Below are 12,023 nucleotides of genomic sequence, written 5' to 3'. Positions count from 1 at the left end.
TTTTTGGCCATGGTTAAATAGTATGCGCCTTGTATTTTAGTATGTGATGCATTAGTTGGTTTTAGGATTAGTATGTCCGTTCTGCTATGTCGCTGTTCATACTGTGAGTCTTCTTGTATCCTTGTTCTGTGTTTTTGTAACAAGACATCCCTGTGATCTTTTAATGGGAGTCTGGGGAATTGAGTTTTAGTACAAGATATGTGTGGTCCATGGTGGACTCTGGGAGATTGAGTTTCTAGTATCAAGACATTCCCGTGTTTTCTGGAGATTTTTCTGGGGATTGAGTTTTTATTACTGTTTGTTCTTGGCGTCTATGCTGACTGTTTCCCAGTCTTTTATGTTCTTTTTTTTACCAAGAATTGAGGCAAGTATTGATGAAAAATTTACCACTAACATAAAGTAGAATATGTCACAAAAAAACTATCTCTGAATAAAAAATGAAAGCATCCCAGAGTTATTAATGCTTAAAGTGACAATGGTCAGATTTGCAAAAAATGCTCTGGTCCTTAAAGGGGCACTCCGCCCCTAGACATCTTATCCCCTATCCAAAGGACAGGGGACAAGATGTCTGATCGCGGGGGGTCCTGCTGCTTAGGACCCCCAGGGATCTCGGTTGCAGCACCCTGCTGTCATTACTGCACAGAGCAAACTGTCAAGCTGTCTAGGGGCAGAGTACCCCTTTAATGTGAAAATGGGCCTTAAGGGGTTAAAACTCATTCCAAAGGAAACAATGATAAATGTCCCCCTTATTGCAGGCTATTTTATTAATGTATTTTTTTTTATTTTTTTTCCTCAGACCACCTAAACCACCTCTGGTAATATCTGGTGCCATTACAAGGGTAAGAACAAAGTGTTTGTTTGTTTTTTGTTTTTTCTCTCGATAATAATCCTGAGACATATAAATTTAGCCCATACAATCATTATGTTGAAAGATGCATTCGTTTGACATAAAACAGTTGTATATATTACGTTCTGGGAGACTTATAACCCATAAAGCTACTTTTTTGTAGTATGCATGTGCATAGCAGCCTATGTTATCCTATTCAGCAAAAAAGGGTAGGTGTTACTTCACCCTTAAATATGCACATTGAGAAAAACACTGACAGTCTCTTCACCACCTGCACTAAACTCAACTATCTTGGCTATATTACAGGTGAACCTGTAAAAAGAGGTTTTACTTTGGTCCCACTGTCGCTGAGATACAGCCCCCCCCATTGCTAATATGCAAATTTACTTCCTCAGGTAGGTCTACCAATCTTGTGAATATTCGAAATTCTTCACTCTCGCATCTTATGTCGGGATAGTGAAGAGTAGAGCGCTCACAAGGGCACAGACTCTCACGTCACTATGACCGGAGTAAAGAATTAGGAATATTCACAAGATGAGGATGCATAGATAAGTAAAGAGGAACGTGGCAGGGAAGCTCAGCAAGCCAGCTCTTGCCTCCATTGTTCAAGGTAATTTACATACTAGCAACTGTCGATATTCATAATGGCATCATAACTCTGTTATGAAATATGGTCATAATTTATTTTTAATATGTTATATCAAAATTACGGCCTGGTGAATTGCAGTCAAGTCTACTCGATACAATTCATATGAGACAACTATTTCTTAGATGTTAAGTACTTTTGATAATCTGAGATGACGATAACTCTATGAATGCAATTTTGCAATATAATAAAATAACACACAGGTATTATAACAATATATGCAGATTTATTGGTTAAAAGTAATAAACTTTAATAAGTAAATGAACGCTATGCCTGACATACAAATGTATATTAATTAGATATTAATAAAACATTAAAAGCTTGTATTGGTTACATACAGTAGAAATACAAGCATTAAGATGCAATTAATTTATGTTACCGGTATATCATTAGATGCGGAGTTAGTTTAGACATAATACATATACTCCGGTAGAGGTAAAACACCTTTATGAGATCTATAATGGGCACATATAATTCATAGACATTTAATAATTGAATGATATGTATCCCTCCACCCATTAACTGTTTTCCTCACATTACTTTAACCCCTTAAGGACTCAGCGTTTTTCCATTTTTGCATTTTCATTTTTTTCCTCATCACCTTCTAAAAATTTGAAATATGTGTAGCTCACTTAGGATAAAAGAAATAATGTGCTTGAGGTTAAAGGTGTTGCCTTCACCCAAAAGGCCTAATGTAATATGTAGAAATTATAAATAAAAAATATTTATGTGAACCAGTCCTCAAAAGCACAGGGGAGAGAAAAAGGAAAAGACTAGTGGAGATGGGATCCAAGAAATGGTCTTTATTATATAAAAAGGATATATATGACCAATCGCCTAGCAGGGCCCTTGCTAAAGGCGAATGGAATATACTGGGTAAAAAATAGATATAATAAAAAATACAGAATATAGTAGGATTAAAATGAAATAAATATGATTGGTAAGTGGCACCAAAGAAAATTCATTAATTAAATAAATATATGCAGCAGATATCAGGAGAAAACGTTCTCAGTCCATGTAATTCATAGGGATATTTCAATGAAAAATCCACAAGAAATGTCCAGAATGAAAAGTCACAATTAGTTTGGGTGTGTCCGGAGTAACGGTATATGGTAGTGAGTGTAGCGACAATAGCTACAATAGGAAATTCATGGACAGGTAATGCAGACAATGTGGCAAACACTGTCAGCGATGAAGATGTCAAGTCTCGGTGCACAGCACCACTCACCCTCCTTTGGAGTCCTCAGGTCCGGGCTGGCACGGCTGAGTCCGGCACTCTGGATATCAATGCCCGCCTGGGTGGTATGCTGGGTGAATGGCTGAATCTCCGGGGGTCCGAGTGTCCTGGGCTGGCACAGGAGGCGTCCGGCCTTGGGGAGGATGATGTCCAGGAGTAACTCTGCCGACCGGGGCTGTGAGAGGATGCAGGTAACAGGTGGTGCGGATTGCACGTATGAATAAGGTGCTAACAGCGCGCATGCAGCAGTGGTCCCGGAATCGCGGGCATCCAGCTGTTGCAATTGGAATATGGCAGATACAGTCTATTTGAAGTGATATACACTTATGGATAAGGTGCAGATAATGGGCTAGACGCATTTCAAGGCCGCGGGCCTTTTCTTCAGTAGCTTTCTAGCCCATTATCTGCACCTTATCCATAAGTGTATATCACTTCAAATAGACTGTATCTGCCATATTCCAATTGCAACAGCTGGATGCCCGCGATTCCAGGACCACTGCTGCATGCGCGCTGTTAGCACCTTATTCATACGTGCAATCCGCACCACCTGTTACCTGCATCCTCTCAAAGCCCCGGTCGGCAGAGTTACTCCTGGACATCATCCTCCCCAAGGCCGGACGCCTCCTGTGCCAGCCCAGGACACTCGGACCCCCGGAGATTCAGCCATTCACCCAGCATACCACCCAGGCGGGCATTGATATCCAGAGTGCCGGACTCAGCCGTGCCAGCCCGGACCTGAGGACTCCAAAGGAGGGTGAGTGGTGCTGTGCACCGAGACTTGACATCTTCATCGCTGACAGTGTTTGCCACATTGTCTGCATTACCTGTCCATGAATTTCCTATTGTAGCTATTGTCGCTACACTCACTACCATATACCGTTACTCCGGACACACCCAAACTAATTGTGACTTTTCATTCTGGACATTTCTTGTGGATTTTTCATTGAAATATCCCTATGAATTACATGGACTGAGAACGTTTTCTCCTGATATATGCAGCAGATATTTATTTAATTAATGAATTTTCTTTGGTGCCACTTACCCATCATATGTATTTCATTTTAATCCTACTATATTCTGTATTTTTTATTATATCTATTTTTTACCCAGTATATTCCATTCGCCTTTAGCAAGGGCCCTGCTAGGCGATTGGTCATATATATCCTTTTTATATAATAAAGACCATTTCTTGGATCCCATCTCCACTAGTCTTTTCCTTTTTCTCTCCCCTGTGCTTTTGAGGACTGGTTCACATAAATATTTTTTATTTATAATTTCTACACCTTCTAAAAATTATAATGCTTTCAATTTTGCACATAAAATTCCATATGATGGCTTATTTTTCGCGCCACCAATTCTACTTTTCAGTGACATTAGTCATTTTACTCAAAAATACACGGCAAAACGGGTAAAAAATTAATTGTGCGACAAAATTGAAGAATGTCATTTTGTAACTTGGGGGCCTTCGTTTCTATGCAGTGCATTTTTCAGTAAAAAATGACACCTTCTCTTTATTCTGTAGGTCCATACGGTTAAAATGATACCCTACTTATATAGGTTGGATATTGTCGTACTTCGGAAAAAAATCATAACTACTTGCAGGAAAATTCATATGTTAAAAATTCTCATATTCTAACCCCTATAACTTTTTTATTTTTCTGCGTATGGGCCGGTATGAGGAGCAATTTTTTGTGCAGTGTTCTGAAGTTTTTATCGGTACCATTTTTGTATTGATCGGACTTTTTGATCCCTTTTTTATTCATTTTTTTTTTTTTTCATGATATAAAAAGTGACAAAATACGCTATTTTGGACTTTGGATTTTTTTTGCGCGTACGCCATTTATAGTTTGGACATTAATGCACGCGCCGATACCACATGTTTAATTTTATTTACACAATTTTTTTTTTTTTATGGGAAAAGGGGGGTGATTCAAACCTTTATTAGGGAAGGGGTTAAATTACCTTTTTGTTTAACTTTTTATTTTATTTTTTTATTTTTGCAGTGCTATAGCTCCCATAGGGACCTATAGCACTGCACACACTGATCTCTTATGCAGATCCCTGCAAAGCCATAGCTTTGCATGGATCAGTGAGATAGGGGCTTGATTGCTCAAGCCTGTAGCTCAGGCTTGGAGCAATCAAACCCAGATCGGACGCCGTGGAGACAGGTAAGGAGACCTCCGCTTGCGTCCTAGCTGATTGGAACATCGCGATTTTATCGCGATGTCCCGATCAGCCCGACTGAGCTGCCAGGAAACTTTTACTTTCACACGCGGCGGTCAACTTTGATCGCCGCGTCTGAAGGGTTAATAGCGCGCGGCACAGCGATCGCTAGCCGGGACAGACCCGCTGTGATGCGGGGTCACGGCATGACCCCGTTTTAAACACCGGGCTCAGGGCGTACAGCTACACCCTGAGTCCTTAAGATGTTAATGGTTTTAATATATAGCAGAGATATGATCTCACTGTACTATAATTTGGTGGGAATTCAACGGTCTATGTGAACTCTTTAACTGATATCATCATACTTGTTGTTTTGTGCAAAAAAGACTCATCCCACATATGTTGCATAGAATGGTTATTTAAAACTTTTTTTTCTCTTCTTCTACTCCTCTAGAGTTTCATATCAGCTCCACTGTTTTTTTTATCCCCTCATTCCAACCATGAAAAAGATTGCTAGATTTCCCCTCTGGCAATTTTGATAACTGATAAGCAGGGCCATATATTTTCCTTAATTCTTTCTGAGCAATTTTTTTTTCCGTTAACACAACTGGACGTGTGCAATCCCTGCGATATCCTGTTTGGCACATTGCGATGAGGAAATTTCCCATTGGACCTAGCTGTCAGTCACAGCCCCGGTCCCACCACAGCTGCCTAGACCGGGATTGCATTGGCCTTGGCAGCATTAACCCCATAGATGCTGTGACCAGTAAGTGAGATTGACTGGGTGAGGGGGTTCCCCTGTTCACCAACAGCAATCCCGCAATGTGATTGTGGGGTTCCGTTGGTTACCATGGCAGCAGGAGGCCAGCTGATGGTCTCCTGTCTGTCTAGTACAGCAGCCTGTGAGGTCCAGCCATAGGCTGGATTGCACCTGGCTGAATATCAGTGTGTTACTGACAGGTATACTGTGCTGCAGTACAGATGTACTGCAGCATAGTATAAAAAGTAAAAAAATCTAAAAATAAAAGGTTATTCAATAAATTAAGTGTAAAAAAAAACAAAAACAAAAAAAATGTAATAAAATTTTAATAAAATAAATGCTCCTTTTCCAATAAAACCCTGTATCATCACCTATGCAGCAACCACCCCCAGCCAAACAACCTATACATAAAAGGTATTGCCACATCCATAATGACTTGAAGAATAAGTTGTGGATGTGTTAAAAAAAAAAAAAAAAAAAAAAAAAAAAAAATTCTTTAAATGAAGTGCAAAAAACGTTCCACAACAAATAAGCCCTCACAATGGCTATGAATGAAAAATAAATTATGGATGTCAGAACATGGTAACACAGAAAAGGGAGAAAAAAGTTAGTTTTTTGTTGAGATAAGGAAAAAACATAAAAACCTATATAAATTAGGTATCGCCATGACCGTACCAACCCACAGAATAAAAATAACCTAGTTTTTCTGGCATATACTGTACGTAAAAATTATCTCAGAATCGAGTGGCGTTAAGTAAAAGCATGTCAAAGTTATTAAAACTTAGAGAGGTTTGAAAATTTGGGCTTGGTCATTTAGGTAAAAACAGATGGCATCCTTAAGGGGTTAAATATTAGACTGTGAGATTAATTCAGCGATTTTAAGTCTATTTGTGCGTATGGATGTTTTTTCCCCTCCACAACTATGCTAATAAAATCTGTTTGTCATTTGCCTGATTATAAAAAAAAAAATATGTGCGTGTGTGTGTGTGGCCTCCACGTGTCTGTATGTCCTCCCTACAATGCCTGGGCATGCTCCTGATGAGGTGGCGGATGGTCTCCTGAGGGATGTTCTCTCAGACCTGGAGCGATACATGATGTCCCAGATGTGCTCAATCGGATTCAGGTCTGGGGAACGGGCAGTCCAGTCCATAGCATCAATGCCTTCCTCTTGCAGGAGCTGCTGACACACTCCAGCCACAAGAGGTCAAGCATTATCTTGCATTAGGAGGAACCCATGGCCAACCGCACCAGCATATTATCTCACAAGGGGTCTGAGGATCTAATCTTGGTACCTAATGGCAGTCAGGTTACCTCTGGCAAGCACATGAAGGGTTGTGCGGCCCCCCCAAAGAAATGCTACCCCACACCATTACTGACCCACCGCCAAGCCGGTCATGCTGGAGGATTATGCAGGCAGCATAACGTTCTCCACAGCATCGTCAGACTCTGTCACGTGCTCAGTGGGAACCTGCTTTCATCTGTGCAGAGCACAGGATGCCAGTGGCGAATTTGCCAATCTTGGTGTTCTCTGTAAAATGCCAAATGTCCTGCACGGTGTTGGGCTGTAAGCACAACTCCCACATGTGGACGCCGGGCCCTCATACCACCCTCATGGAGTCTGTTTCTGACCATTTAAGTGGACACATGCACATTTGTGGCCTGCTGGAGGTAATTTTGCTGCTGGTTTGTTGTCCTTCTACGGCCTCCTCCATGTCTCCTGATGTACTGGCCTGTCTCCTGGTAGCGCCTCCATGCTCTGGACACAGCCAACCTTCCTGCCACAGCTCGCATTGATGTGCCATTCTGGATGAGCTGCGCTACCTGAGCCACTTGTGTGGGTTATAGACTCTGTCTCATGCTACCACTAGAGTAAAAGCACTGCCAGTATTCAAAAGTGACCAAAACATCAGCCAGGAAGCATAAGTGGTCTGTGGTCACCACCTGCACAACCACTCCTTTTATTTGGGGGAGGGGGGTCTTGCTAATTGCCTATAATTTCCACCTGTTTGACAATCAATTTCACATGCTGTTGTGCAAATGGAACAATCAGTATTGCTTCCTGAGTGGACAGTGTGATTTCACAGAAATGTGATTGACTAGGAGTTGCGTTGTGGTGTTTAAGTGTTCCTTTTATTTTATAAAAAAAAAAAAAATTTTTTCCGTATCATCACATCAGCACCACAATGAGATTGTGCTTCCTGTTACTTTAGGATCAATGGGGGGCAAAGAGGTTAAAAGGCCCCTCCCCGGACAACCCCTCAGTGTTTCCTGTTCCTTTTAGGAAGCATTGAGGTTTTACCTCCTGGGCCTGGGGCTGGTGTCAGGATCGGTGTGGGCCAAGCCAGGTGGCAGAGATCGGTTGTCCCAGGATCTCCCCCCTCTCAGATGCCGCTCCGGGTCGCGCGCTCTGTCGCTACCCTCCCGGACCCTCCAAGTCCCCGCCGCGGCGCTCCATGAGTTTATCCGGCGTGGCCTCGGGCGCACGCGCATGTCCCCCCTGGTCTTTTCTGGGTTCCAGCGCTGGCGTGTGATGTCTTGTTGCGCGCGGGGTGCTAGAATTGCCGGAGACCGGAAGTTCCGCCTTCTCTCACGACGTGGATTTTTAAATCATTGCCGGGCGGTGCTGCACGTGAGGACGCTGCTGGGAAGGCGCCAAACTCAAATCATCTGGGCTATTTTAAAGGTAAGACTCATTCTTTTCATGTCCTCTGCTAAAATGGACTCTGCCTCTGCAATTCCCTCTGAGTCTGCGGAGCTAGGGAAGTCTATCAGCCCAGTGAGTATCTGGCCACTTGGGGGGTTTCATTTACTTTATTTTGTGAGTATTATTCCTCTAGTTATGGGTATTCCTTCTCTCCTTTATTTTTTTTTTTTTATTTTTTTTTTTAGGGAGACAAGGACACCCTGAAAAAATCTTGGAAAGCAAAGCATAAAAAATGTGCCATATGCTTTGAAAAATTACCTGAAGGACATTTAAAATCCTTGTGTAATTCCTGTACGGCCAGGATTGTTCAGCAGGAGACTCCGTCTTTTATGGACGAATTAAGGTCACTAATTAACAAACAGGTCCAGGCTTCTGTGGCAGCTGCTCTGCCTAAGCCAACGTCTTGTGATCCTCCTCCTGCTAAAAAATCTAAGCCTACATTTAATGTGGATTCAGATTCTGAAATGGATGCCTTTTTCTTCTAACCTTGAGTCAGAGGAAGATATTCCTTCTACCTCCCAAAAATTAGAGGATAAGAGATACTATTTTTCGGCCAAAGATACGGATACTCTAAGTAGCGTAAAAAGTACCATGAATATAGAAGACCCTAAGGTTACCCTTTTCAGTGCAGGATGAAATGTTTGCGGGGTTAAAGCCTAGGAAACAAAATACGTTTAATATTCATGAGAACCTGAAAAGTTTAATTATGGATGAATGGAAAGAACCAGATAAAAAGCTCATGTTAGCTAAAGAATTGAGAGCAAGGTTCCCTTTCGATAGTGAGGATACTGAATTATGGAGTGAATCCCCCAAAACAGATATTCAGGGGACTAAAGTGGTCAAGAAAACATCTCTCCCATTTGAGGATTCCTCACAGTTAAGAGCCTTTCGATAGGTAGATGGAAGGGATTCTTAGGAAAAATTTGGATGCATCATCAGTTTTATTAAATCCCAACATCGCAGCTACAAGTATTGCAAGATCTCTTTTCTTATGGCTTGGTCAATTAGAAGACCATATTGAGAATAAAACACCCAGAGACCAACTTCTTTCCTCTATCCCTATGCTGAAGCTAGCTACTGCTTTTCTAGTGGATGTGTCAGCTGAGTTTGTAAGAATGGCAGCAAAATCTGCGGCATTATCCAACTCTGCCAGAAGAGCCCTTTTGGCTGAAACATTGGCAGGGAGATTCTGTTTCTAAAACTAAACTCTGCTCTATTCCTTTTGAAGGTAAACTGGTGTTCGGATCTGTCTTAGATAACCTCCTACAGAAGGCGGTAGACAACAAAAAAGTTTCCCGAAGAAAAATCTTCAAAACCAAGTAATTTGCGTCCCTTCAGAAATAGACAAAAGGAGTATAGAGGAAAAATAAAGTCCGGAAGGTGGAGTTATCCTAAAGGAGGTAAGGGGCGAGACTTCTTGCTCAACCCTAACAACTCTGACAAAAAACAGTGACTCTCCTCCGGTGGGGGGGGAGACTAACTCTATTCTACCATCAGTGGAATGATATAACAACAAACCAGTTCATTCTAAATTCCATCAAGAACGGGTTCAAAATAGAGTTTGTCTCCCCTCCACCACAATCCTTTCGCACAACAAATCTCAGCAGAGTCTCTAAACAACCAGCTATTTCATGGTGTTCAGGATTTGTTGGCTCTGGGAGCAATCATTCCTGTTCCTCTGGAGGAACAAGAACAGGGCCACTACTCTAGCCTTTTTCTTGCTCCCAAACCGAATGGTTCTTTCAGAGCAATAATAAATCGAAAACATCTGAACCGTTTCATAATATATAAACTCTTCAAGATGGAGACTCTCAAAACAGCTGTTCCCCTGATACCTCAGAATGCTTGGATGGCAACCATAGATTTAAGGGACGCCTATTTTCATGTGCCAATTTATCCAAAACATCAATTTCTGAGATTTTCTGTGATCAAAAATCATATGACCTTCCACTATCAATTCCAGGCTCTGCCATTCGGAATATCCTCAGCTCCGAGAATCTTCACAAAGGTGATGATAGAAGTAGTGGCATCCTTGAGACAAAAGGGAATCCTACTCATTCCATATCTGGACGATCTCCTAGTTATTGCCAAGTCCAAGGAACTTCTGTCCCATCATGTAAATTCAACAATTCTCTTTTTACAGGATTTGGGCTGGATTATAAACTTCCAGAAGTCTAATCTCCTCCCTGCAAAACAAGAGTTGTTTTTAGGGATGACATTGGACTCAGACAGGCAAATGACTTTCCTACCGGAGGAGAAGATAACTGCTCTAATCCAAAAGATCAAAGTCTTCCATCAGGCTGATTCCTCCACAATCAGGAATGCAATGTCCCTGCAGGGTTCTATGACCTCTTGCATTCCAGCAGTCCCATGGTGCCAGTCGCACAAGAATCCTTCAGAAACATATTCTCAAACTCTGGAACCGCTCGCAGAGTTCGCTGGAAAAGAAGACGAAAGTTCCTCTTTCTCTATAGGCTTCATTGGGGGACACAGACCGTGGGTATATGCTGCTGTCTCTAGGAGGCTTGACACTATGGCAACAAGAAATTAGGCTCCTCCCAGCATGGTATACCTGCCCACAGGCACCTGAGGTATCAGTTTTAGCTTAGTGTCTTAAGGAGGTAGACATGGTCTGGAGTTCTCCCCAGACCAGGCCTCATATTTTTTTGTTACTTTTTAAATTTAGGGACGTGTTTGATTTTTTTTATTCCCTTTTTATTTACTGTTTTCAGGTGGGGATTCAGGAACTAAGGTTCACTGTTTCCCCATTGCGAGAGGTGGCAGGCATCTTAGATGTACTGTTAATGCCCTCTCGCCAATGGTCAGCGCTTGGGGTTGTACCTCATGGGTCTGGGTCCCCCTACCTCCCTGTTCGCCTCGCTTTGAGCTTGGCTTGCTGCAGGTGACAATGCTGGCTGAAGACTTCATAGGAAGACTTCATGAGGTAAGTTCTTCTGACTGAGGTGAGTATTTTTTCCCCCTTTTTTTTTTCTTCCTCACAGGAGCGGACTTTCAACCTCTGGAGACCCCTAGTTTCTGGCCCACTCTTCTATATGTGGGCTGTTGGGGCTGGCCAGGAGGGATTCCCTCCTTGCCTTTACGGGGGAATTTTTATTATATCTGGGACTGAGCAGTGTGTCTGGTGTTTCACTGGACTTGTGTGTATGGTGTTTGACTGTAACGCGACTGCTGAAGACAGCCGTGGCGCTTCTTCATTGCGGGCGCTCGACGCCCGTTCTTACTTTCACTTCGGCAGCGCGGATGCCGACAGTAAGCCTCGCCCGCTCCCTCTCTTTCCCCGCCATTAAGGTTGGGGCTTTATTTTATCTCTGCAGCGCGGCTGCCGGTAGTAAGTCCCTCCCTTTCCCCATAGTCACATATGCTTCGCATAAGCACTCTGGGCCGGGAGCGGGCGTCTTTTAAGGACCGGGCTGTACTTATTTTCATTTCGGCAGTGCGGCTGCCGACAGTAAGTCCCGCCCGCTTCCTCCCTTTTCCCGAGGCGCATATACTTTCACATATGCGCTCGGGGCCGGGAGCGGGCGCCATTAAGATCCGGGCTGTATTTTACTTCGGCGGCCCGGTGCGCGTTGACTCCACCCACCCAGAGCGGCCGAACCCTGCATAAGGGTGCGAACTAAGCCCCAATAAGCTCTGTGCGCACGC

At 42.8% G+C, this 12,023-nt stretch overlaps 1 protein-coding gene across 2 annotated transcripts in view; it reads left to right on the top strand.

The window, feature by feature from the left end:
* The window catches only part of DAP (death associated protein), a 59,190-nt gene that overhangs the window by 29,496 nt on the left and 17,671 nt on the right, over positions 1-12,023 (top strand). For both annotated transcript variants that reach the window (XM_056520146.1, XM_056520144.1), the window contains exon 3: positions 797-839. In XM_056520146.1, coding sequence (XP_056376121.1) covers positions 797-839 — 43 coding nt within the window. The remainder of the gene's footprint in view (positions 1-796; positions 840-12,023) is intronic.

This window comes from Hyla sarda, chromosome 5 (assembly GCF_029499605.1).
Source record: "Hyla sarda isolate aHylSar1 chromosome 5, aHylSar1.hap1, whole genome shotgun sequence".
Classification (NCBI taxonomy): Eukaryota; Metazoa; Chordata; class Amphibia; order Anura; family Hylidae; genus Hyla; species Hyla sarda.
This window is presented reverse-complemented; position numbering and strand designations above follow the sequence as displayed.